Raw genomic sequence first — 26,370 nt, forward strand, 5'->3', positions numbered from 1 at the left:
GCTCAAAAGATGACAAATTGACGCGTATAATGTAGACTTGATACATAAAACCAATGAAAACCCACTTCACCTTTTAAAAAAAGTGTTCTTTCAACCTATGTAGTGTAAGAAACTTGTACAAATATGGATTGGCACTGACATAGCTATTACCTGCTCAAAATCTCAAATCTGCTTTCCTCGGGGAAAACTAGTCATGTTAATAACAATATGATTGCGAATACGCACATTTTTGCCGACAAATCATAAATCATCCCACTGGCTGTAAAGGGAATAGTAATAGATTAACTGTTCAAACATTAATCCCAAGTCGTCGCCGTACAAAAACAAGTAAAGAATGGGGGGGAAAAATGGAGGATATCAAGGTATGGGATTATTGCGGAAAAACCATGTCTAGAGCTTTGTCACCATTCACTTTCTTAAGAATATAAAGCAAAGACGACTCGAAATTTTTGAACTTTGTGAAACCATGTTAGTATCAATGAGGCTGGACTCATTAGATTGGTTGATTGATCCCGTTCAAGCCATCTGAAAACGAGTCAATGGCGTACACGTCAAGCCCTCTTGTCCGTCCAGGAGCTCCTCCCTTGAGTGAGGATACATCCAAAACTATCCTGCTTAGCACAAATCACGGTAGTTGCAAGTCAATAACCAAAGCAGTTGAAATTAAAAATGTTGAAGAAGAAAGATAATGGAACTTACAAGTTCTTTGATGCTTTCTTTAGTTCCGGTGTTTCACAGTTTATGATAATCTTGTTATCCATTTTCGAAACGGAATGGTCTGTAGGCAGATCAATCCCTTGGGGTGCTGGATTGACAGCAAGATATTAGCTACAATTTCTAAGACATTAAAAACTTGCGATGTCATGGATTTTATTTATGATGGCTATCTTACCTGATCTCTGGGTAGCTGCAGCAGCTCCATCTAGCCCAAGGAGTTTCTGCACCAAATCAGAGAACACTACCCTGAATATAAAGCATTCGGAAGTAAACTCCACATGGATGCAATGCCAAGCAGCACAGTATTACCTTAAGGCTCTCATAACACTCATCCAGATTATCATTATACAGGATATGTTCAAAGATGCCCGAAGAATGTCCTTGCTCCATCTCTGTTTTTGCATTTCGGAGTCGCTTAAGAATCTGCTCCTCTGTCTCAGTGCCTCTGTTTATCAGATTCAAGTTAGAACAAGTGCATGAAAATACACGAATGGTTAGGAGTTGATGTGAACTTCTGACTCACCTTGAACGCAGGCGTTTCTCAAGCTCCTCCATCGAGGGGGGACAGATAAAGATGAAAATTGCTTCCAGGGAACTAGCCTTCACAGATCTTGCCCCTTGAACATCTATGTCAAGAATGCATCTCTGCAGCCCAAATGAAATACTTTATAAATAAGATTCTCAGAAACACATTTCAATTTTGCAGATGAAAGTAATTTGATTTAAGTTGAGGTCTTTCTTGTTAGAAAAGGTCCTTTATATGGCTTCTCAAAACATTCAGCAAAAGCAATATTCCAGATTCACTATCATTTGTTGGTTGGTCCAGTACCTAAATACCATATGAATTAGCCCCCCCCCCCCCCCCCAACCCACCAAGAAAATAAATAAATAAATAAATAAGAATCTGCTTTCTGGTCAGAAGAGTACAGGACTTTAATTGATATGTGATACCATCAGCGGGATTAAGCATTCCTGAGTTTCAGTAGGTTCACCAAAGTTGGATATTGCCCATGGTTAATAATAACCAAAAAACTCAAGCAATCAATAACCTACAACCATTTATCATGGCTCCTACAATATATTTTATTTCATGAAGATTTATACATGGAGGAGAAACAGAAATATTCACCTTCCCCGCATCTGTTACCACCTCAACAGCTTCGACACTGGTCCCATACAGATTTCCATGAACAGAAGCATACTCAAGGAATTTCCCATCTTTTATGTCTTTCTCCATAATACTTCGCTCAGTGAAATGGTAATGAACCCCATCCTTCTCCATGCATCTTGGTGCACGGGTTGTGTGGCTTACAGAAAAACCAAACATAGATGGGAATTCCTTCATGAGCATGGATATTAATGTTCCCTTGCCCACTCCAGAAGGACCACTTATGACAACTGGCTTCTCAGCATAACCCCTTGCTCCCTTACTCCAGGCAACAACATCAGTCCCCTGAATTTTTTTCTGCTCCCTAACAAACCGAGTATCCACCTGCCAAAATAAAAACAAATTAGTCATCTGAAGCAAACGCAATTAGGAATCATGTAAAAGTTGCATTCAATGTATTGACAGTGTTTATCCATTTAGGTTCCACACCACGTGTAAATCAAACATATTGTATTCCAAATAGAATTCAAGATCAGTTTAGTTCACACTTTTGGAGAGCGATGAAAATGTTATGAGGGTTGTTGTTGATCATTTTGGTGCTAATTTTTTGTGACTTCAGAAGCTGTTGGGAACATAACAAAATCTTAATATTTACCTGGTTGAATCTCAAGAAGTTTGGGAAATACCAACCTCAAGGAACCAAATGCAGTCATCCGGGGTGGAACCCTTCTTAACTATCAAGATACGATCATCATTCAACGATACAGCTGAGAGGCCTTTGCATGTGTTAGGTTTTGTTCCCAGCACGATAGGAGTTACCCTGAAAAAGGAGAAAAATTCTATCACAATAAGCAATCCCAACTCTAAACTAGAACCCCGAAGAAGTAACGCTCACTAAGGCAGAGTTATCAGCTCACCAATTGCCAGTAGTTTTGTCAAAAATTTGAACTTCAACAGACAATGTGGACTCATCATTGCCACCACCAATCACATACTGCCCAAAAAAATTACCGATCAGCTAGATCATTAACCGGATTAACCACAACAGGGAATAAGGTTCGTTTTAGATGAGAGTCAAATCAAAGAAACAAGCTCACTTACAGTTTTATCCCCGATGGTTGTGGTGGTCTTGCAGCCTTTGGATTTTGAGCCAAATCCATCCTGATTCTGCAGAAGATTATCAACAACGAAAGCTGGGGCTTCTCCCTGATGAACAAAACCGAATTAAAAAAAAAAATCACAAAAAAGCAATCAAATGAATCCACATTCCCAGGTTACTAAATAATAGCATTGCCTCGTGTTGTTTTACATCTCCTTTGACCAATTCTAACACAGTAGAACATAAAAATTAAATACATAAAAGCTCACCATGGAGAAACTATGTCTCCAATGCAAGATCCTCCTGATCAATAAACATGGAAAGATAAGAGATCAAATAAAAAAAGATGCATATTTCTTGATCTAGCATTAGAAGTCTTAAAGGCACATAAAAAAAACCAAAAAAATAGAAGGCAAGCAGCAAAAGATTGAGCAAAAAATCCAAACTTGAAAACAGAAAAACAAAACTAATACCAAAAATAAAAACCCAGATGTAATTTAGAAATCCCAATGCCATAGCAAAAATTAAACAAATCATTCAAATTAGTTTTTTTTTTTAAAAAAAATCATCTAAAACCCCATATCTAGAAAAAATAAAAACGAAACAGCTACAAACAATTAAGACAGGAAAAGGGTCAATGGCATCAACACCAGAGGAAAAAAAAACAAAAATCACTAGTAAATTCAAAACCTCCCCAGTACAGCAAAAATCTGCGGATCAAGCCATTGACATGGGCTAAAAAACCCAAAGAAGCAAAAGCAAAAAACAGTCTAAAACAAATAAAAAACCATAAAAGGATTGAGACCCATGATTATACCTGTGCGTATAGGCGGAAAAAATTCAGCAAGAAACAATCCTTTGAATGTCAAGCTGGTTATATTTGTCAAGGAGGTCAAGTTTTGTCTTTATGAAGGGTATGTGGTAGCCTTTTTTTGTCAAAGAAGAACGAGCTTAGGATAAAAGAAGAAGCTGAAAGACAATTTGCATTTGAGGAGGCTGGTGTTCATATTTGTAGGCGGTTGGGGAGAGAAAGAAAGGTTTTCAGAGAGAGAGAGAGGGTGGTGGCTTAGAGGTCGCATTCAATTCACGAAACCACGAGACCGGCTCTTATTTTCTTGACTCTTTTTGGAATGAAATGTAAGGTCCCTATGAAGCTTCTTTTTTTAGTTTTATTTATTTTATTATTTTATCTCTTTTCCTTTCCTTTTATTTATTTATTTATTTGAGTTCTTCAAATTAAAAAAAAAAAACAATCAAATATAGGGGCTAAAATCGAAACTAGCACCGACTTTTGAGGTTGTGGTAGGTTGGGTAATTTGTAGAAGTGGCGCTGATTTTGTTGGTATTTTGAGTTTTGGTTAGATTTTAAAAAAAAATTAATTAGTCTAATAAATTTATTTTTATGTTTTGAAAGGGTTTTAATAAATATGTATTTTTTTATTTGTTTTAAATTATTTTTTTAATTTTTTTAAATTATTTTGATATATTAATATTAAAAATAAACTTTAAAAAATAATAAAAAAATATTTTGATGTATTTATGAACAAAAATCATTTTAAAAAATAATACTAAAACAACAATTAGACTTTTAAGAAGCATAATTTTTGTCCTTTTTAAAGTTTATTTTTTATTCAAGTGTCATGGCTTTCAAAAAAAAAAAAATAGAATTTGTATATTGAAACTAAACTAATAGAATATTTTTTGTTTCAAAATCTCGCTTTAAATTCAAAATAATAGTTTGGGTTTCACTTGATTGGGTTTGGTAGAAGATTATACGAGGTATTAATGGGTATTGATCTCAAAAATTCAAAATCCAAGATCGTTATAAAAATTATAAACAGAAAGAATAAATACCAAGTTAATTATTATTTAGTGCACATAGTTTATTAACATTAATTAATTTATTCTTGTAGCATTAAAAATAATTAAATAGTCCATTAACTAACATTAATCATCCATCTTACCCCCTTCTCTTTTCTCATATAGTTTTATTAAAAATGGAATATAAAGAAATTTAAGAAAAAAAAACATGAAATTAATGAAAGTAGTAAATATATCATTCTTAAAAATTATAAAGATTATTACATGAATTGAGATATAAACATAACTCCATTAATTAAAGATAAAACAAAACTTCGGCAACAAAAAGTGTGGAAAAGACTCCTTGAATCCTTAGACATGTGAATGTCGGTGAAGGTGGTTTATTAGAGATAAAAAAAAAAAAAAAGATGGTTTTTTATTTTCTATTTTGGTGTGATGTTGTGGGGCGGGATGTTTGGGTCTCAAAGTTTTTGATTGGCCAACTCACCGGAGGCAACTTGAAAAACAAAATTATCTTTAATCTTTCATGTGATAAGTTCTCACTGCTCCTTGTAACCGTCAAAATCACTAATCATCACAATAATCAAATTGCTAAAACAAGACGTTTATGAGTCAAATTCAATGTAACCATACTTCACATATCGCAATTGCATTTCTTAGAAGTTGTTTATTTCTTAAAAAACAATATTAAAAAAAAATAACAAAGTTTAAAGAAGTCGCAAATTATATCTTTAACTCGTAAAAAAAATATAGTCATGACAGTTTTTCCAACCTCTCAACTCCCTATCATGAAAAACCAACTCAATAATTCACAATTCAACACTCAAAACAACTCATAATTAAAAAATCAACACACAATTTAAGTAGTTAATTAAAATTAACAACTCATAATCAAACACAATTAAAATTCACATAGCATTTTATTAATTTAAACTAAATTCAAAATTCTTATAACATTAAAGCACATAATATAACCATATCTAAAAATCATTATAACTCATAGATTAGCCTAAAACACTCGTGATTGGGCTTTGAGAGCTTGTGAATGGAGTTGCACTACACCAACTCGCCCCCCTCATTGACAAGCCTATAGCGCTCGTGGAGGGGTTAGCATCAAAATCACCCTAGCTCATAGATGGGTTTGAATGCTTGTGGACAGGTTTAGATCGCTCGTGAATGGACCTATCTCCCCAACTACATGTCCTTGTTCATGAAAAGTGATCCCATCGCCTATTAAATTTGTTTCGAGATGTTCATCCTCCCAAACTTCCTGAAGTCTACCACGACATAAATCGAGTGTATTGGTGGTCGAAACATGTCTCGTCTCATCGACTCCTTCGCGGAGGGTTGTTATTGCTCTTTGAGCCTCTCCTTTTAAATAGTGCATCTAATAAATACATAAAATAAATATTTAACACCCATCATCCATAATAATATGAAAAGATATTTAATAAATCTTATATAAAAAAACTATTGCATACCAATCAATTCTGTCTCGGATAACAATACCCATAATACATCGGATTGCTTGGACACCTTAGGAAATACAACTATGTAAGTAAAATAATTCGACATGTTACGGGTAAAAATCATCTAATATATTTATCTATATCAATTATCGGATGTCACTCCACAAATATATGATCTCTCCTCACATTCTAAAGATCTAGGTAAGTTACATGAATCACCAACCAATTCTCTTTCTGCTTGCCATGATGACTGATACTATGTCAAAATTAAGATATATTTTTGTATTTAATTTATGTATGTAACATGTTATTCAAAATTTATTAATACATAATCAACTAATTCTTTGTTGCTTTATGTAAAGGTCTTAAAATGAATGGCCAACCATGTCAGCTTGATGTTATCGCCTTTACAAATAGTGGTTGAAGGCACATGTTCCAGTAGACGACCACACAAATCTTGTAAGTCCCATAAATTGGTTCAGCGACTTAACTAACTCAACATCTTCCTTTTCCTCTTCCTCAACTTTATCAATATAACGATCATTTTTATCATCACTTAGTTTGGATTTTTCATAATAATATGGAGCAAATGTCATACACAATTGAACTTTCATATTTATAATTTCTTGTGTCAATGTTAGGTTCATTCAATTATCACCTAAACTAGAGGAACCAACCATTCATGATTCTTATATGTGGTTCTTTAAGTGTAACTTAACACCTGAGTGAACTCCATATTATAAGAGTTTTCTCGTCTAGGTGTATTATTTAAATAGAGCTCTAAAATATACAACTCATTATCATTGGTCAACCCAAACATTGCAATCACATTTTCATCTCCACAAATGGATACACAGATATAACAAGTTGGATACATTGCAATTTGCATCCTTTCAGTAATCTCAACTTCAATTTCAAATAAATTCTACCCAATTTTGGTCATATAACATTCTAGATAGCAAGGTAAAAGACATATTTAATTTAATAATTAGGAACTCATTACTTCCTTCATTATCGACATTGAAATTAGTACCGTCATAAAAGCATAATGTTCTAATGCAACAAGACATTTTGCAAACAATATAACAAAAATTGAGCCTAATTTATTAATATCTCAAATTAATCAAGGTACATGATTTTGATAAAAAGTTTATTCAACAAAACTCTAAACCATAACATAATCAGCAGCAACCCAAATTCCTTGATTTTTTTTTTAATCCTTTCAACTTGAATTTTAATTCCAGCTAGATATTGAATTTAATATATTTTGAATGGCTCAAGCGTAAGTTGGATGGATCTTATGTTTCAACCACATATATACACCAGAAATATTATAGCTTCAGTTATACTCTCTATCCCGATAAGTGCACCACTTTTATTGGTTCCTTGATTTTTATTTTCATTTTTTCAGTTCTACGGTATTAAAGCAATTACTATCGGGAAAATGAAGCAAAAGACACTTTGCTTCGTCAAGAATTTATCCAACAATGTAGTTGCTTTCGAAATTTAATTATTGTTACTTTAGTGTGTGTGAATATCCCTTTAATTCTTGGGAAAAGAAAGAGAAGAAATATGGTTTCAAGAATAAATGCAAGTAGTAAATTATCAAATAAATACCTAAATAATTGCTACTAATACATAGGTATAGGTAAAGGGTAACTGTGAATTATTAAGACCGAAGACTTTCATATATAATTGAATACAAAAACTTGACTTCTTCCTTGAATTGGTATTAAAACAAAATTTACGGATGGATGCTTTGCATTGAGACGTGTAGAAGAAGAGAGAAAGAAAGAAATTAAAGAAAAATAATACATTGATTGTTGAAAAAAAATCAAAATGATCTGCACGTAGGAAATGAAACGATCAAGGTGATATATTTTCGAAATTGGTTAGTGACAGCTATTAAGAGATGTTAACCAAATATATATATATATATAAACCAAAATGGTGTTTTTAAATGGTAAAATCACTGTAGAAATGTGGCATTTTTGTTGTTTCTCATTTATTTTATTTTTTCTCAAAGTTTTGATTTTTCAATATAATCATTCTATATCATATTTTCAACTTTTTTCCGTTTCATAAATTTTTTACATTTTTCATTTCCTAACGTGTTCATAGTTTTGGACATTGTTCTGTTATTTATTGGGCATTAATTTTACAAAATTAAACTATAATTATTATTATTATTATTATAAATAGTAATAAAAAAATAAGAATCAAAGTTTATATTAAAAAAAAATTAAAGCCCTTTTTTAGGCTAAGAAAAAGAGGGGGAAAAAAGATTTTATAAGTCACTCTTTCCACCATGCATTGTCTTGGAGGAAAGACCTCGCCAAGACGATTCAAACAACACCAAGGATAGCCATCACTGAAGCTTATATGACGTTGTACACTCCACCACATGTGATGGCCTACCTCACATGTTGGCACATGTGTTATACACTTCAACATGTTTTCTCATTTTATTCAATCTAGTCATTGATTCTCTAGTATCTTTTCAATTTAGACAACGATTCTTTAATAACTCTTATATTTTTTTCCCTCTTGTTTTAATTTTTTCCATAACTTCCTGATAACTCTTCAATTTAATACAAATTTTTTATCCTAATTTAGCCCAATAAAAGCTCAATTGAGAAGAGATAACGATACGAGAAAAAGAAAGAAACAAGATGGACCAATAAGCCTTAAGTGTAGCTCCACCGAACATAATAGGAGAGTGAAAATATATTTGCACCTAGAAGAAAATATTATCGTGCTCATGTTTAACTATCTGATTTATACATTTCAAAATACTATCATCTATCATCAGTTTGAAGCTTGGGCTAGGAAATGGGTTAGTCAGAAGGTTTAAAGTTTGGTCCACTTAGCCTAGTTTAATGATAATTCTAAAGAATTTCTCGTGATTTTGATTTTTTTCATTAAAATAAAAAAAATTAATTTAACCCACAACATAGCGCGAGAAGTAATCATATAGAGCCTAGCGAAGGACTGTGTTATATTGTTAGTCTTTTTTATGAAATAGAAAATTAAAAAAAAACAAAATTATTTACAAGCAAATGGTTGGGTGCTTGTAGGTTTTTGGACTCCAACAATCAATCCTTTATACTATGATAGTCTATTTTTTTTTCTCAAAAAATGATTCCATATATGAACATCTTTACATATAAAAATATGTATCATTATGTATTTCACCTATGATTCTATATATGAACATCTTTACATATAAAAATATGTATCATTATGTATTTCACCTATAGGAGACTACCAAGTAATCCAATAATTGTTAAATTCTGCAACAACGGTCTCCAATTCCTCCTTTTCTATTTGGCATGAAACAAAACAATTTGATTAGCTAACTGATAAACCTAAATTTAATAGGTTTAAAAAACCATGTGAATGCTTAAAAATCTATGGTCTCAAACAACTTTTCCATGCCTAACTCTAATGAGCTCAACCTTAGGGAAGAGTCTAGTTGTCATGGGCTTAACCTTGAAAAAAAGCTCAGCCTTCGTGAGCTCAGCTTTATAAAGAGCTCAACCTTCATGAGCTTAGCCTTAGGGAGGAGCTCAGCATCATGGGCTTAGCTTGGGGAGGAGCTCAGCATCTGAGAATTCTCTATCTACCATAAAAGATCTTTGTATGAAACCAATACATTTTAGATCATACTCTCCCTACACTTTTAGGTGTATAAAAGTTCTCTAAGAGCCTACTATATTTTCATCAACATTAATATTGTGTAAGGGATAGTGTATTTTTTTTTTAATAGCTTACCATATTTCCATCGCGTTAAAATTTATATAAGAGATATTTATCTATCATAGAAGACCTTTTTACGGGCCCAATACATTGTAGATCCTATTCTCCCTATACTTTTAGATGTATAAAAATTCTCTAAAAACCTATCATATTTTCATCAATATTTATGTGTGTAGGGGATAGTGTATATAAAAAAATATATTCTAATGGCCTGCCATATTTCCATCACATTAATATTTATATAAGAGATATTTATTCATTATTGATGCATGAATCAAAAATATTTTCTCTCATTAATATTTATGTTAGAGATATTTATCTCTCATTAATACTATTAGAGTAAAATTACACTCTAGCTCATCCTCTCTACAAAAGACAAAATTCATGAGCTATAAATACCCTATGAATCTTTAAAACTCCAAGTTCGCGCGCGCGCGCGCGCGCGCACACACACATATATTTTCGGAGTCTATCTCTTTAAAATATTGTTACACTTTCTTTTTCTACAAAGATACTTAAACGTATGAGAATTTCTAAATTTACAAAAATAGATTTTTTGCATGTACTAGCTATCGATCATATTGGTCTACTAGGCATCAAGTACAAGCTACCAGCTACTATAATCAGGGATAATGGATCAAATTATTAAAACTAAAAGATTAACTGGTTATCCAATACATATATCTTGTTTTTAAGCTACTTGGATTTTTTAGATCTTTTTCACTAATCTAACTACTCTCATCTTTTGATTTGTTATCTTAATCTAATTAGTTAATAATTCTTTTTAGTTTTGTGAATAATTCTTTTTGGGTAGAACTCAGCTAATATAAAAGGGGTAAAAGTACTTGCCTTTTGTTTCCCCATTTTTATAAGCTTTGGGTGGAAAGGCTATCATGACATCAAGTGCTAGCAGGTCATAATTTGAAAGGTGCGAGAATTACAGAGTAATGGTTATTTTTTAAAATATTTTTTAAGTTAAAAATATATTAAAAAAATATTTTTAACATAAACATATTAAAATAATTTAAAAATATTAAAAAAATAATTTAAAGTTAATTTAAAAAAAAACACAGTGTCAATGCAAAAATAAATATTATGATAATTTTCATTTTGGAAGTTGCAAGATGCAACCTCCAAAATATAGCATCTCCCTCACCAAAAAGCCTTGGCCTTCTAGTGTGCAATAATGAATTGACAATAACTTAAATTACTAGATGGAAGGGGCCGGCACAGCCAGCTACCAGTTTTTTTTTCTCGTTTATGTTCTTGATTATCTGACTAATTCAATTTACTGTTGAATCTAATTTGAATGATTGTTTTCCTACCCGCCCCGAGAAAAATTACATTTCGAAGCCAAAATGTTTGAATTTAGTTGACCAGTTCTTAGGGGAAAGGGCGTGCATGCAAGCTAATCCCTGGATTGTGACATTGTGATGTTCCTACGTTTTTTCATGTTCAAGTGCAGCATTGACCGTGGACTATGTCGGCTAGTTTTGTCAATACCAGCAAGACTAAGCAAATTGATGTCAGAAAAATCCAAAAACCAACTGTAACACACGACTCTTATAATCTAATTGCCTCGCCGATCACAGTCGTGATTAGACATGCTTTTAATTAGTAATTTAGCATTCAGATAGCTCAAGGACAAGCAGTGCTCGCTCCATTACTTCCTGCACCATTTTTTTTATATATAGAAATACAGAAAATGAAGAGAATTAAAAAATATATTAATTGAAAAGGGTGAAGGGGATTAGAGAAAGATAAAAGGAACCCTTCTCTGGCTGTTTTATGAAAAAACGAGAGAGCTTTCTTTGTATGGTGAGAAAGGGAGAGGAGGGGGCTGGCTAAATGAAAGGTGAGAGAATTTTTATTATGTATTTTTTTGTAATTGATATTGATATTATAAAATCTAAAATATTTAAAAATAAAGTTTTTTGAGTGGTTGGATAATAAATTTAATAGATGTTAATACTATTTGATTTATTTCTCGTAGTTTAAAAGATGTGACAGCTGAGAAATTAAATACTTGTAAAATAGTTTTCTTTAGACATATTTGAATACTCTTGAATTTTTAAGTTATTATCTTTACAAAGAGATTACAATAAATATATAAAAGAGCATTAAATCTCAATAACTAGATTGATTGTTCTTGTTTTGGTATTGGTATATATAAAATAATTTTTAAAGGAAAATGATGTTCTATGTAAATAACATGTACAATATGTTGAAATTAGCGAAATTATAAACATTTTATCATAGTGATTTATAGAATATTTATATCTCATGAATCTTATCCTCTTGATTGAATAGAAGGGTTGTATAATCATTTTACCATTGTAACATTAATGATATATAAATATTCCTTACGAGTGCATTAATAAGAGACAAATATTCTCTACACAAACATTAATTAGAAACAAATATCCCTTACACATACACTCTTAAAATGAAAATGTAGTAGACTATAAGTATCTGAAGTATAAACTTATTGGGTAAGCTCCCTGCATTGTATGCAAAAAATTAAAAAAATACTCAACTCTCTAAGGATAGGATGAATAAAGTCCCCTGACACTTTGGATCTAGCCAAAAAAAAATTGGATTCGGTAAGAGATCCTAAGGGATCAAATGTTAGGTCCAAGCCACAAGCCCAAGTCCATATAATATTTGAGATGTTTCATCAACCATTTCATTCGACTAATTAAAATAATATTTTTTTATTAACATTTTTACCACCTCATCCAACTTAATTACATGTTATTTTTTATTAAATCTTGCTACTTGATATTCATAAAACTTAATCCAATTGATAATGATATTTTTTCTTTTTAAACGATCTTGATGGTGCATATGTTTTCAAAAAGAAAAAATGTGGCAACACATTCGTTGCTTTGTTGTTGTTTGTGAAGTGACCCAAACGACTGCACCCTTACCATTGCAACGAGCTATCCAATACGTATACAACTAAATATTTTTCCGAGTTTCAATAGTAAAGTAATCCTCTAGTTAGAATATTTTCGAGTTAGTAAAATATTAAAAATTAACTCGAAAATAAAATGATTTAAATTAAATTTTTTAAAAAAATTAATTAGATAAATAGGTGAAGATAATTGAAATAAAAGAGCCAAAGTAGCGTTGAACTATAAGAGATAAATAGTTTAGTGGGGAAAATAAAAAATATAAGATTCAATCTTTCCCTTATACAATGTGTCGGCCAAAAATTTTGACTAGAAAAATAGGATTGGTTGACTTAATTAACATAACCTGTATGTTTAGCAGTGTTAATTGAAAAATTTAATGTCAGCGCGAGGACTGGTTTTTTTTAAAAAAAAAAACTCACGCCCTTTTTCATAAAGAATATTTGGCTAATCTTGAAAGAATTGAGGAGAGAATAGGGCTAAATTGATGATAAAAAAAATTATCAAAATATTAAATGCATAAATCAAGTAGCGTGTTGATGACTATGTAAATATGAATGGATGTATCTAAGAAAACCTTAACTTTTCTTTACTATTGACTTGAGAATTAAATTTGAAATGAAAATTGAAACTTTGATTTCAATGATAATTAAATGGTATGTGATGTATTTTACATATCGGTACATGAGAGGTTACAAGATTTGCCCAGCAAAAAAAAACTACAACACCAGTGCAGGCATTAGATAGATCTTCTTTACCTTCTTTAATTAAGGTCAAGAAATTCCTAGAATTGTATAACTTTAATTACTTTAAATGCATATTGTTTATTTATTAATTATGATATAAACATAAAAAAGGATGAATTTATTAGACTAGCTAGCTTAAGAGAGACTAGTAGCATCTATCTTTAGATAACTAAAATAACTGACTGAAGAGGAGCTAGTGATATCTATGTTTAGATGACCAAGATAATTTATTAGACTAGTTAATCGAAGATGGTCTAGTAACATTTATGTTTAGATGATCGAGATAATTTATTAGACTAGCTGATAAAAAAAATGCTAGCGGCATCTGTGTTCAGATAACCGAGATAATTTGTTAGACTAACTAACCGAGAGGGGTTAATGGCAATGATACGGTTTATTGCCGGGATATTAAACTTGTTTTAGAGTTAAAGTATATGCATGATTTATATGTACATTGAAAGTGGTGAATTTAAAATTTTTCTCAATGTTGATTTAATGAATTGATATATGTGTGTGTGTTTTATTCATAAAACTATTGTTTTACATTCTAATATGATGAAATTGTCAAATTCCTCTAATTCCAAAGTTGACTAGTAGATTTCTTTAAGGCCACCTTTTGATATAAAAATAAATATTATAATTTGTAGATGTTTAAATGATATGTATTTTAGATTCAAGTATTTCATTTTGGACTTGTAATTATGTTTTCAGAAATAGAAATATTATTATCTTGTGTTTCGTTTGTGTATCAATATCAAAATTTATATTAATTAAGATAAAATCCTAAAGATGATCATATTCTAAATTTTAATGTTCTTTTGATCGCTTAACTAAGTATCCTATGTAAATATGAGTTAATTATTTCTTGTTTGCACTATTTATAGTTTATGAAAACTAAATGTATGCTATTCTTGAGTTGTGTTTATATGAAAAAGGTCCGAGATGATTGAACTATGATTATAGTATTGATTTGTAATATAAAAAAAGTTGTCGATAACTTTGTACGATTCTGATATATAGAAAACTCTGCTGAATTTTTAGTAAAATGTATGTCAAAAAAATTACCTTGGATTTTTGCATTACTATAAAAGGCAATATTATGGGATTGTATTCTAAAATATGTGGATGTTACAAGTCAAAACATGATAATATATACCACCAATGCACACAAAATTTCCTATGCTTTTCACCAATATATTATTTGCAAGTACACACTTTTATGCAAATTATGTACCTTCTTTATCGATTAATGGTTATTTTCAGGCAACATATCACTAACAATCACCTATTTCTCGGTCATTAAAAGGTCAGACACTACAACTGATGATGGACACAAATATTTCCATCAATTAATTGTCATTCAAATCTTCATGTCTCGGTATGAGTTGACATGACCATGATATATAAATACCTTTGAATCACCAGGTAAATATAACAAGTTCACAAGTTCTAAGATCTGGTAACTTATTCTTATGTTTTTCTCTTTTTCTTCCACACACTTAATGATTTAAGCATTAGAGATTTCCTTGTTTCATGGGAAACTTATTTTGTCAAGAATAATAAAGTTTAGAAAAAATCTCAATCCAAGCCCACATGTTTTAGTCTAGGATTACAGTCCACAAAAAGCTTAATTTTAATGTGAAGTTTTCTTCATGACTTTATGAGATCTTAAGTAACTTCACAATAATTTAACTACATATTCATACTATATCATATATTTAATATTTATATGTGTGTGTATATTCTAAAATATATGTTAATTTAATAATATTATATATGATGAGTATTTATTCGATTAAGCAGTTAAGTGTTATATACAATTTAATATGATGAATACATTAAAAATAAATATCTTTAAATATATAAAAAATATTTTATATATTATAATATTAAAAGAAACTAAAATGGATCAACAAATCACAGTGGTCCTAAACTTATTATAGTGTGGTTTGGAACAATATAATAACAATTTTACAATTTTCAAACAAAATCAATGAACTAGATATCACGAGTAATAAAGTTTTTTAACGTAATCTCTTGGTCATTACCAAATTTATTTAGATAAATTGTTCTTCTCACATTTTTTTAAGGAGAGTGAAATAACTTAAGACAATTTAGGGTTTCACACGTTGTTAATTCAAGAGATCAACCTAGGTTTAGAAGATTCGCTCGAGTTTGCTTGTTATCTTTTTGTTTTTTTAACTCATGTTTTTTCAGTTTTATCCTTTAACATTTATTTAATTGGAGATTAGGCTCCATTATTTTGTTTATCTGCTTTTTATTGGAATTTTCACTGATTTTAAAATAATGTGTTATCCTACTCTTTAATAATGAGATGTTTGATAATTCACCTTCATAGTTTTATTTTAATTTTCTTTCAACAAGGTTATTTCGGTATCACAAACATGTCATAAATTTTATGTGCTGAATCGGGTGAGCTCGAGTCAAGTTTTTCTTATCTTTTTTGGATTATTTTTTTTCTTCAATTTTTTCCTTCAATATTTTAGTTGTTAAAAATTGAGTTTCAAATTTTTCCATTTTACTTTCGACTAATAACCACGTTGTATATTTGACGTGCTAATTGAGTTGACTTTGAATCGAGTTTTTTTACTTTTTTTCATTGTTAATTTTTTTTAATTTATTTAGTATCATTGTGATTTTATATTTATGTTATTAAAATAGTCGACTTTATTAAATTCAATTTGAGCTTGTTTGGCATATGTGGTAGCGGTTACTTTTTAAAATATTTTTTATTTAAAAATACATCAAAATAATAATTTTATTTTTATTTTTTAAAATTTATTTTTGACTTCAGCATATTAAAATAATTTTAAAAAAAAATCAATTTTATTTTAAAATACTTTTCAACAGTAAAAACTAAAAACAATCGGTGCCTTTATAGTATCAAGTTGGCAACTTGTACATGCTAAAAGAAGTTTTTCTAAAAGCTTGTCTCTCAAGTGGCGGGAAAGGCTCGACTTTATAATTTTGTTTTTAATTACAATGACTTGCTTACTTTAGTTCATATGTCCTAGAAAACGTTGGTAACACTTTCGAGGGTACACGTGTCTTTTATCAATAGTTGTTTTTGGTCCGTGACTATGTTCCTTGTCCGGGGTGTTTAGAAAAATACTACTTATCTATAATATTTATATTATTTGTGAACTTTTGAGAACTTTTAAAGTTGGATAACATAAATATTAAGAATAATAGTGAATTAATTTTTTTATTAAAAATATATTACGAGTTAAATTAAATTGAGATTTTTAAAACCTGCTCAAATTGATCTATAATCTCATATAAATAATTCTAATTCTTGATATAAATAATATTTTTTTTATCTTAAATTTTTTACTCTCTCGCCTTCACATTAAATACTGCCTCTCATTCTCTTAATATTTCTCTTCAATTCTCTTATTCAAACTTCATGTATTTAATTACTTATTTTTTTTTTGTATCTTTTACCTGTATAACCAATGCTCTTTTGCAACCTAACATTTTATTAGAATCATCAAAGAATAATGAAATTAATATGTTCAAACTGTAAATATCTGTAATATGCACCAAATTTTCATCTCAATTCGATATATTCAACTCACTCAAGTAAATAATAAATAAATTAAGTTTATATTTTATAAAATATAAAAAATTAAGTTAGATAAAATTATATATAAAAATCCAACTCCATATTTATCCATAGACACCCCTATTGCATGATAGTGGTATTTGTCAATTTGGCACTCCAAATAGGTTTAGAAAATGGATCAGATGGAACTCACTACTCTTAATGGGTTTTCTTTTCTAAGTACATAAATAATAAGAATATTTTCAAGTCTTTTTTTTCATAATAAATTAGATCATTTTTTAATTAGGTATTTAGCAGGTAACTCGCGCTCAGTATTCAAGGAGTGTTTTTTTTTCTTACAGGATTTAAATCTCAAACCCACTTATCAATCAGATTAATTAATTAATCTCCAAAAGTCAATAAATATGAATACTGAGATGCAATAAGAAATTTAATTGGCAATTATCTGAATATGGCCGTAATCAATCCTAAATTATAAAGCACTAATTATTCATTGTAAATACAAAAATAAATAAAATTTTGTATGTGCATGTATTGCTGTTATCACTTGTCAGAGAGGATAAAATTTGGATAAATTTGGATTTTTTTTTTAGTTTAACGTGGGTGTCCGGGCCAGTTTGCGCGCACCTCAACTAATCCCACGGGCCCTAAAGTGAACGACCATGTAAGCCTCCAGTGGCCATCATATGAGCAACCACATGACTCGAACCTGAAACCACAGAAAAAGCAAACCTCTTAATCACAAGCTCTTACCACTGGGCCACCACCTAAATGGTTAATTTGAATATTTTTTAAACGCATGGCTTTGGGAGCTCATCAACGTCATCTAGGTTGATAAATTTGGATATTTTTTAAAATTAACATATATTTTTTAAAATTTTGGCAGAATAGAATAAAACCATTTAATTTTTTTTTGGTGAAATAATATATTTTCACATTGTCACGCTTCATAAACACAACAAAATGAAACTTCAATCATCTAACTCAATTGGTCATCTAGTTGAATCTAGTTGCATGAACCAGTCGACCATCTCACATAAAAATCATAATTTAAAGAATTTTTTTTAAATATGTTTTATAAGTCAAAATATAAATCTTTCTTCAACTTATAGACTCATAAATAAACTCCAATTATAATCTTAAAAAATTATTGTTTACACGGTAGTTATCCTTTATTTTTCAATGTCAATAATGTAGTTGGACTTGCGATAACGAGTGATTCTGAGCAGTCAAGTGTTGATCTGTCACAACTAAATGAGGATATACCACAAACAAATTACATGGATGGCCTAGTAAATGCATTTATAAACCAGTGGGACAGTTCTAGATCTAAAAGGAAGTCTGGTCGCGCTAGACTAAAATGACGGTTCAAAAATATCATAACTTTTGATCCGATGTTGAATTGTACTCAAATTTTTATAGGAGTTTTTAGAGGCTGTTTTCTCTATAATAGCATTCGCGTCACTATGCAGACCATGAGATCTTTAGATATAAAAAATTTCACCAAGGCCCCTTGATTTTAGTAGTTTTGAGAATTTCCTTTAGCCTCTTCTCCCTCTATGAAAAGACTCATGTAATATAAATAGACTATAAATTCTTTAAGTAAAAGGTTTAGAACCTTTATTCTTTACTACATATTTATTTTCAGAGTATATGTCTATAATATTATTATATTTTTTAAAAAAATCATTGACTTAATTATCGAAAAATCTTTAAATTCATCAAATGCAACCTTTTACATGTATCAGACACTCGTTTCTAGCCACTTTAATTAGAAAAAATAAATCTAATTATTAGAACCAAGAAATTAATCAATTATCCAAATATAATCCTTTGCCTCCAAAGAATTTGGATGGTTTGGGGCCTCATCAGATTCTTTAATTAATTTAAGCTTGAATAACCCATATTTATCACATTTTAGAGCTACACAGAACCAACAAATACAAATGAATTAGAAAAAAGATGATGAACACAAGTAGCATAACAACTAACAAGATCCATTTCACTTATGGAAATTAATGAATAATTTATTTTAGAAAAGAAAGTGGCAAGAAAAATCAATGATGATAAAGGAAAAATAATATGTTTATTTGGTTGTTTGCATGTATGACAGTATAGTGCAATAATATATTTTAAAAAATATTTTTTTTATTTTTAACATTAGTATATTAAAAATATTAAAAATTATCAATCCAATATTTTTTTAGAAAAATACATTTTAAAAAAGCATATAAAAATAAAAGTTACCTTACTGTCAAAATCCCTTGGTATAAAGAACAATTTAGAAATATTCAGAAACGATAGGAATAGATGGCATTTAGGTCATTTAATGTGTAAAAACCAATCGAAGAGAATGTGCCTAGGCAGTGTCGCTGTGCCAATACAGTTTCAAGGTGCCGGTGCCGGTGCCGGTGCCAATAAGTCAATAACGCTTCACTTAATAAACATTCCTTTCCAACTTTCATGGAAGGCTGCTGATGGGTTTGGATCGGATGGATCTTTGGGCTAAAGGCAAATATCTTAGAGAAGTTAACTCAGTCTCAGTACACGAGAGTTGATAATGATGAAAATATTCCTTGTGATCTTTTGATTTCAATGTTAAAGAATTCCATCCATTCATATTGATGATGCTAACAATCTAACTAATACAAATTAATGCATTGAAATTATTCGAGTGCATCATAATTCCGATCTTGACTGCGTACGATGTTTTTTAAAAATATATTTTGTGATTGAAAATATATTTAAGTATTCTTTTTAATTTTTAATATAAAAAAATCAATTTAATACTTTTTTTAGTTAAACATTTTTAAAATGCATCCAAATATAATTAAAAATGCACTTCTAAACGGACAGAGACAAATAAAACTTAACGGGGGAATATGCAATATTACTGTAGTGTAGATGAAGTTACTATCCATGTCTAAATTTCAACTTCGGAGGAGGCTTCAATTTAAGCTGCCTGTTATTATTATTATTATTATTATTATTATTATTATTATTATTATTATTATTTTCATGCAATATAGCTTATGGCACAAGAAAAATCGATTTCTAGCTGTTAAAACAGGCCAAATAAAACAATACTCATAATTTTTTTCCAAGATATCACAGGTGAAAAATGACCAGCAAACAATATAACTTAATGTGATTGTAGCCTAGGACTGGGACTGATTGATTGTGATATTACAACTTCGTTAACCTTACCTCGTTAACTTAATCTATGACCTTATTGATGTTGTTGTCGTCGTAGGGTTTTCAAATACTGGCTCTTTCAATTGACAAAGAAGACCCAGTAATTTGCTTATCTATGATATGCTCAGGACCAGATAACATTTTCGGGAGCAATTTGCTTCGCCCATGGCAAAAATCTAATTTGAGAAGCCAGTGCCCTCCATTAGAACACAACGTAGGATTCCAAGCTGAACAAGGCGGGAACCACGTTCAGCAGATTGCAAGTTAACAGCGTTTTAAGCTTGAAATGAGTGGTCTACCGAAGCTTTGGTGGCCATTCAAATGCTTGTATATCCTGTCATTCGCCGCTCGAACTCGCGAAATTACCAAAGCAGATTTTCATGCCAAAACAATGCGCACAGCATTCATGGGAAATAATATGTTCACCATACCCCTTCGGTAGAAAAATTAAAATATTAACTATTTGATAATCCTTTCCGCATAACAGAACTACTATTGGTCGAGCAATAGAATCAAATATAATCCTTTATCAACACATGATGTGAGCAAGAATCAATCTTTATTTCGTTGACTACAAAAAGAAATCACAAAACAATCAGTCTCGAAGAAGGAAAATTTACAAAAATGAGTACCAACATCTTGATGCTTGGAAATACAGAAGCTTGGGATAACAGAAAAAGAAACACAGAAGCATGTGATTCTGTACACCAGATTGTCAATCACTTCGTCAACAACATAACCTAGTTTTTGCTGCCAAGGCAAGCTTAACTGAGGCACACATCTAATATTTAGGGATAGAAGCAAACTGATATCCCTTAGCACCCCTCCATGAATAATATGCTATCCGAGTTTCGTAAAAGCCTGCAACCACAACAAAGGTCAATTTAGCAGTGGTCAGTTGAACAGGTCATGAAAAATATAAGAGCATGTCATAGAAAAATCATATGGAAACAGATTGGTTGAATTGGAAATATGATTTCATGTAATTTGGATTATGAGCTGAAAAATAAATGCAACGTGGGAACACAGATGGGAGTTCCACAAAAAGGCAATGCCAAAGCGAGTCCATAATGGATACAAACAACCTCAAAAACACCATGCTTATAAATTTCATGATAGCTCAATAAAAATTCCATGTGTCGTTAAATTACTATGTTTCAAAAGAAAAGGAACTGAAAACTCCATATTATTAAACTACTTTATGTCAGTCCCCATTTCACAATATCCTCCACATCTACTGAGCAAATCCTAGACGCTCATTCTGCAATTTAGGTGGCCAATCTTTCTATAAACCTAATTGTCATAATGCTAGCAAAGCCATCACGATTTCTGAATTTGGATGAATGACTAAACTGTTCTAGCTTCCTACTCTAAATCCCGGTTGTCTCGGTTAAGACAAGCAACCTGTTTTTTATGGCCAGGTTACGCTTTCTTCTACGACATGTATATGGATTTACCCAACATACGAATATGGTGTGATTTAGCAGCAATAAATGCAAGGCATTAACTTCCATAACAACCAATAACAAAGCAATATTGATTGGGTTTTTCATTTTTTCTTGACTGTGGAATTTTAAACCTTCCATTTAATGAAGTTATGAACTATAGTCAGATGGTTCTAAGACATACTCAATGCGTTTAGTATTAATTTTACAGAAGTTCAGCAATCGAAAAGGATGAATGTAGTTTCACTCCATAACAGGAGCACCTCTAGCATCATGATAGTAACCAATTTTCTATGCGGTATAAAAGGCAGGAAGCCAAATGGAAAAGGTGCTTCATTTAGTTGTTATTAAGCACCAACCCCAACCATGCCATCCTTCCCCCACAAAGAAAGGCAATTAAAGTATTGTCATTTCAAGAAGTCTAGAATACCATTGTTCTATTAGAGCAATTTATATATATATATTCAAATAAAAGCTAAAGGAAACTTGGTCAGTGTCTGTAGAAACTGAATAAGCAGAACTCATTCACAACAATAGACTCTCTACAAATTCACCAAACGAAGGTGACACCAAGTTTCCATATCCTAATTACAGAATACAATAAAGGCAGGTAAGTGATCGGCCATCAAATCCTGTCCATATTTCAAATAAGGAATTCAAAAGCAATATACAAACATCATCATGTAAAAAAGCTTCATGGAGAAATTGCAAGTAATTAATGGTTTGTAGGATTCTACTGTAGCCACAGGGGCAGAGCTTGGGAGGGCCAAATCAGAGAAAAGATTTCATAGGGGGGCAAAATTTAAAATTTTCTATTTTTAAGGCTAAAAATCTAATTTATTGACCCCCCACCCCCGCCACAACTATTCACATGTGATCTAGAACATCATGGCACAAGGAGAGCGATCTGAAAATTTTTGGGCCAGTGACCGCATCTTTAACTTATTTTATTTCTTCAATTGCAAGCCTAACTTGCAGCAATGCTGTGCCGTTTTGGTAACTCAGCATCACAGAAGCAATTAAAGAGAGTGCACCCTCATGTTCCACAAGCTTTTACAGGCTTCTACAAAACATGATGGAATATCTTTCGTAATTTTTTAGACAACTAACTTCTACATCCCAGTGAGCTGAAGGTTGTGGACTACAAAAATGAGAGAGATGTCACAGACAATACAAGGTTGATCTAACATATACAAACTAATAATGAGCACTACATGAAAATCATTTTGCACAAAACGAAAGAGAGGAAATTCATTATGCTTAATGTCAAGCAATAGGAAGTTTGATCAACCTAAGACAGTATCACTTCAGTGCGCATCATTTTGGACTCATGGCATTAACTACGTTAATTACAACATTGAATGACAGTCAGGCATGTTGAGCAATGCCTACATAGCAAATATGAATCATCAAAATTTCCTCTAACAACACATTTTTAACAAATAACAGTCTAAACTAGCCTTGCATGTGAGTGAACCATTTTATTGAAAAAACTATCAACTTCTATTATATCACTTTGTTATTTAAGGTAGTTCTAAATCTGTTTGCACTTCCTTTTTATTCATTAACCTGATAAAGCTCGAGAAAAGCCAAGAACCTTTGGTTCACCATTCGTTCCTTAGTTCTACAGAAACATTTAACTCGCAATATAAAGAATGGAACATGTGAAAATTTCCAAAGATATAAACAAATGATTAACTAATCATAGTCTTCATCATGGTCGTTGTAAATATTATGCAATCAATCGCTCATTGAGTTTTAACATACCCGGCATGAAGGTAATGATTCCGAGAGCTAAGAGACCATAAGCTTGGGACTTCTCTCCTCCCATGTGACCAGTGAAGATAAAGAATGATAGAGAGAGAAGTACACATCCAAGGAAGAGCAGAAAAATTGCAAGGAAAATGGACTTCCATGGGACTCTATCAAAAGATCCAGGTGTATAATCAAATCGAGGGTCATATTGTACACCAAATTTATCATCATTGTCATCATCAGGAAGAGCACTGTAACGAACATTGCGCCTTGATGCCATATTTTAACTTTTTTAAAAATCCTAATTAGCTGCAAAAGAAACCAAATTGCTTCAGATACTGGTCAAGAACTACACAACAATATATAAATATATCAGGAAAAAAAAACCAAAAGATTCAACCTTTTTGGGTCACACACAGAAAAAACCTCAACCATGAGCAGAATCAATCAAAACAAAGATGGGTTAATCGCTTTTAGTAATTTCCACGACATATTTTCTTTCTACAATTCTCAAAATCATCACAAAAAGAGAACTACTGCTGGCCCATAAAAATTTAGAACAAAAAAAAAACATATTTTTATGAAATGAAATCAAAGACAGGAACAGGAAGAGATGTACCTCGTAACCTTGCGTTACCAAGACACCGGCTCGGTCGTTTTGATTGTGGGTTTTATGGAGAGTTGATGGTAAAGAAAGACTGCGGATTTTTTTTTCTTTTGCCTTTGATTCCTTTCTGGCTGCTTGAAGAAATCTGGGATTTGACTTGTTGAAGGGCGTGGAAAGTTTAGAACTACGGAGACATGGAGATTGCTGTGTCAATGTGCAATCAGGTTCTGCCACATGTTGACTGAATCATGTGACTCTCACGTGATGGTACAAGAGAATAGAGATTTTGGAAGGAGTGCACGTTTATTTTGTTATTTTTTATTAGGACAAAATTTCTTTAAATTGAATCCACATAATTTTTATGTTTTTGTTAGAATGAGATTTAAAGATAATTAAAAATAAATATTTAGAAACCTTAAAAAAAAGAAGAAGCAAACATTAAACTAAAAATTGTCTATCACATTTGACCTTGTTGATTATCCTTGATTTTTTTATAGTCAAATTGATATTAATTACAAAATTGGTTTCTAAGTTTTATCATTTCTATTTTTTAGTATAAATTTTATATTTAGATCTCCTTTGTTTTTTATTTTAAAAGTATTTTTGAAAAAAAATATATTTTATTTTATTTTTTAATTTTAATTTTAATTTTTTTATATTTTTTTATATTTTGATATTAAAAATAATATTTTAAAAACTATTATTTTGATATTAATGAAAAACACTTTGAATATTTTATTATGCAATGAGAAAGACATAAAAATTCCTATACAAAAAGTTTAATTTTTTATTTTAAAACAACAAAGTAATTTTAATTGTAAAAAAGAAATCCTGTCAATTGACAAATGACTTGTGGATCCGGTGAAAATTGAAGATTTTATCTCTGTTAGCAAGACGATTAGTTTATGTAAAGAAGAGCAAAAAGAGTAAATACACGATGGTAATCCACATTGGCTACAGTAAATCACTGATTTTTTCGGTATTTTTATAATATAATATAATATAATAATTCATCACGAGAGCAGATTCTTCTGTTGGATTTTTTTTATTTTATTTTTTGACAAAAGAAAGGTAGCAAAACCATTTCACACGTAGAAGATAAAACACAATCGATTTGAAAACTAAAGCCCATTCACCATCCCAGATGGTACGAAGAGTATGACATGGACTAGACATATGTGACAAGTTTGAGATAAAAAGGGCCCTAACTGCCGAGTGCTGAGGAATCATACACGGTCCATTGTGCTAGGGCAACCCTTGCTAGATAGAATTCTTTGAGCGGAAACACATTTTAACCTGTGTTTTTAAAAAATTAAAATTTTTTTTTGTTAAAATTTAATATAGTTTGTATGTTTTGAATTATTTTAATGTGCTAGTATCAAAAATAATTTTTTTAAAAATAAAAAAACATCATTGATATATATTTTAGCACGAAAAATTATTTAAAAAGCACCTACAACCACACTGTTAAACAAGCTCTTAGAGATCGTTTCGAATTCTGCTACCTGTAAAGTGTGAAATCATTGATGCTGAGAGAATTTTGTTACTTGTAGTATTTGTCCTGAGGTGTATAGTGTCTAATGACAAAGTTGCCTCATGGACACAAAAGGTATTTAAATTTAATTATAAAGTATAGGGTTCAAGAAATGCCACCGGATATTATAATCACTAAAAAAATTAATAATTTACGAGAACTTGGGTAAAGAAACTAGTTATATAAAAAAAAACATATAATTCTCAGTACATCTTACTTATAGTAAATTGTATCGTTGATTGATTATTAATCTAAGATATGCTTTTATTTGTTAGTCTCATTAGAGATTCAAGATATATCTTCTTTTTTTCAGAACATCTATATCTTATTAGGTTAAATCCTAGTCGTTTTAGGATCCAGATTTTAGCACTGTATTTATTTATAATTTTTATATCTTTAATATCTAAGGGTATACTTTACAATGTAATTTTATACCTCCAAATATCAAAGTTTACATCTAAATCATAATACTCTGAATAACAAATTAATTGTTGTAAAATTTTTGGTATTTTTAGTCGAACTCTAATGAATAATCATAAATTGATTATGATATTCAATTTTTATTTTTAAAATATGATAAAAATATGATTCTATCTTTTTTAAAAAATAATATA

At 30.6% G+C, this 26,370-nt stretch overlaps 2 protein-coding genes across 2 annotated transcripts; both read right to left on the reverse strand.

Moving 5' to 3' along the window:
* Window positions 1-256: 256 nt before the first annotated feature.
* Window positions 257-4,037, reverse strand: LOC133689814 (guanylate kinase 2). Its single transcript, XM_062109871.1, has 11 exons — window positions 3,742-4,037; window positions 3,194-3,227; window positions 2,927-3,031; window positions 2,743-2,819; window positions 2,516-2,645; window positions 1,847-2,209; window positions 1,241-1,362; window positions 1,027-1,162; window positions 893-938; window positions 700-805; window positions 257-611 (listed from the first exon to the last, which is right to left on the reverse strand). Exons 2-11 carry the CDS (start codon window positions 3,194-3,196, stop codon window positions 494-496), a joined length of 1,206 nt encoding a protein of 401 aa, XP_061965855.1. The 5' UTR covers window positions 3,197-3,227; window positions 3,742-4,037; the 3' UTR covers window positions 257-493.
* A 16,920-nt stretch (window positions 4,038-20,957) lies between these two features.
* On the reverse strand, window positions 20,958-24,420 carry LOC133688291 (uncharacterized). The gene is made up of 3 exons (XM_062107724.1): window positions 24,235-24,420; window positions 23,628-23,924; window positions 20,958-21,276 (listed from the first exon to the last, which is right to left on the reverse strand). The coding sequence occupies exons 2-3, from the start codon at window positions 23,893-23,895 to the stop codon at window positions 21,197-21,199; spliced, it is 348 nt and encodes a 115-aa protein (XP_061963708.1). The 5' UTR covers window positions 23,896-23,924; window positions 24,235-24,420; the 3' UTR covers window positions 20,958-21,196.
* Between the last annotated feature and the right edge of the window lie 1,950 nt (window positions 24,421-26,370).

The sequence above is a fragment of the Populus nigra genome, chromosome 3 (genome assembly GCF_951802175.1).
Source record: "Populus nigra chromosome 3, ddPopNigr1.1, whole genome shotgun sequence".
Taxonomy (NCBI): domain Eukaryota; kingdom Viridiplantae; phylum Streptophyta; class Magnoliopsida; order Malpighiales; family Salicaceae; genus Populus; species Populus nigra.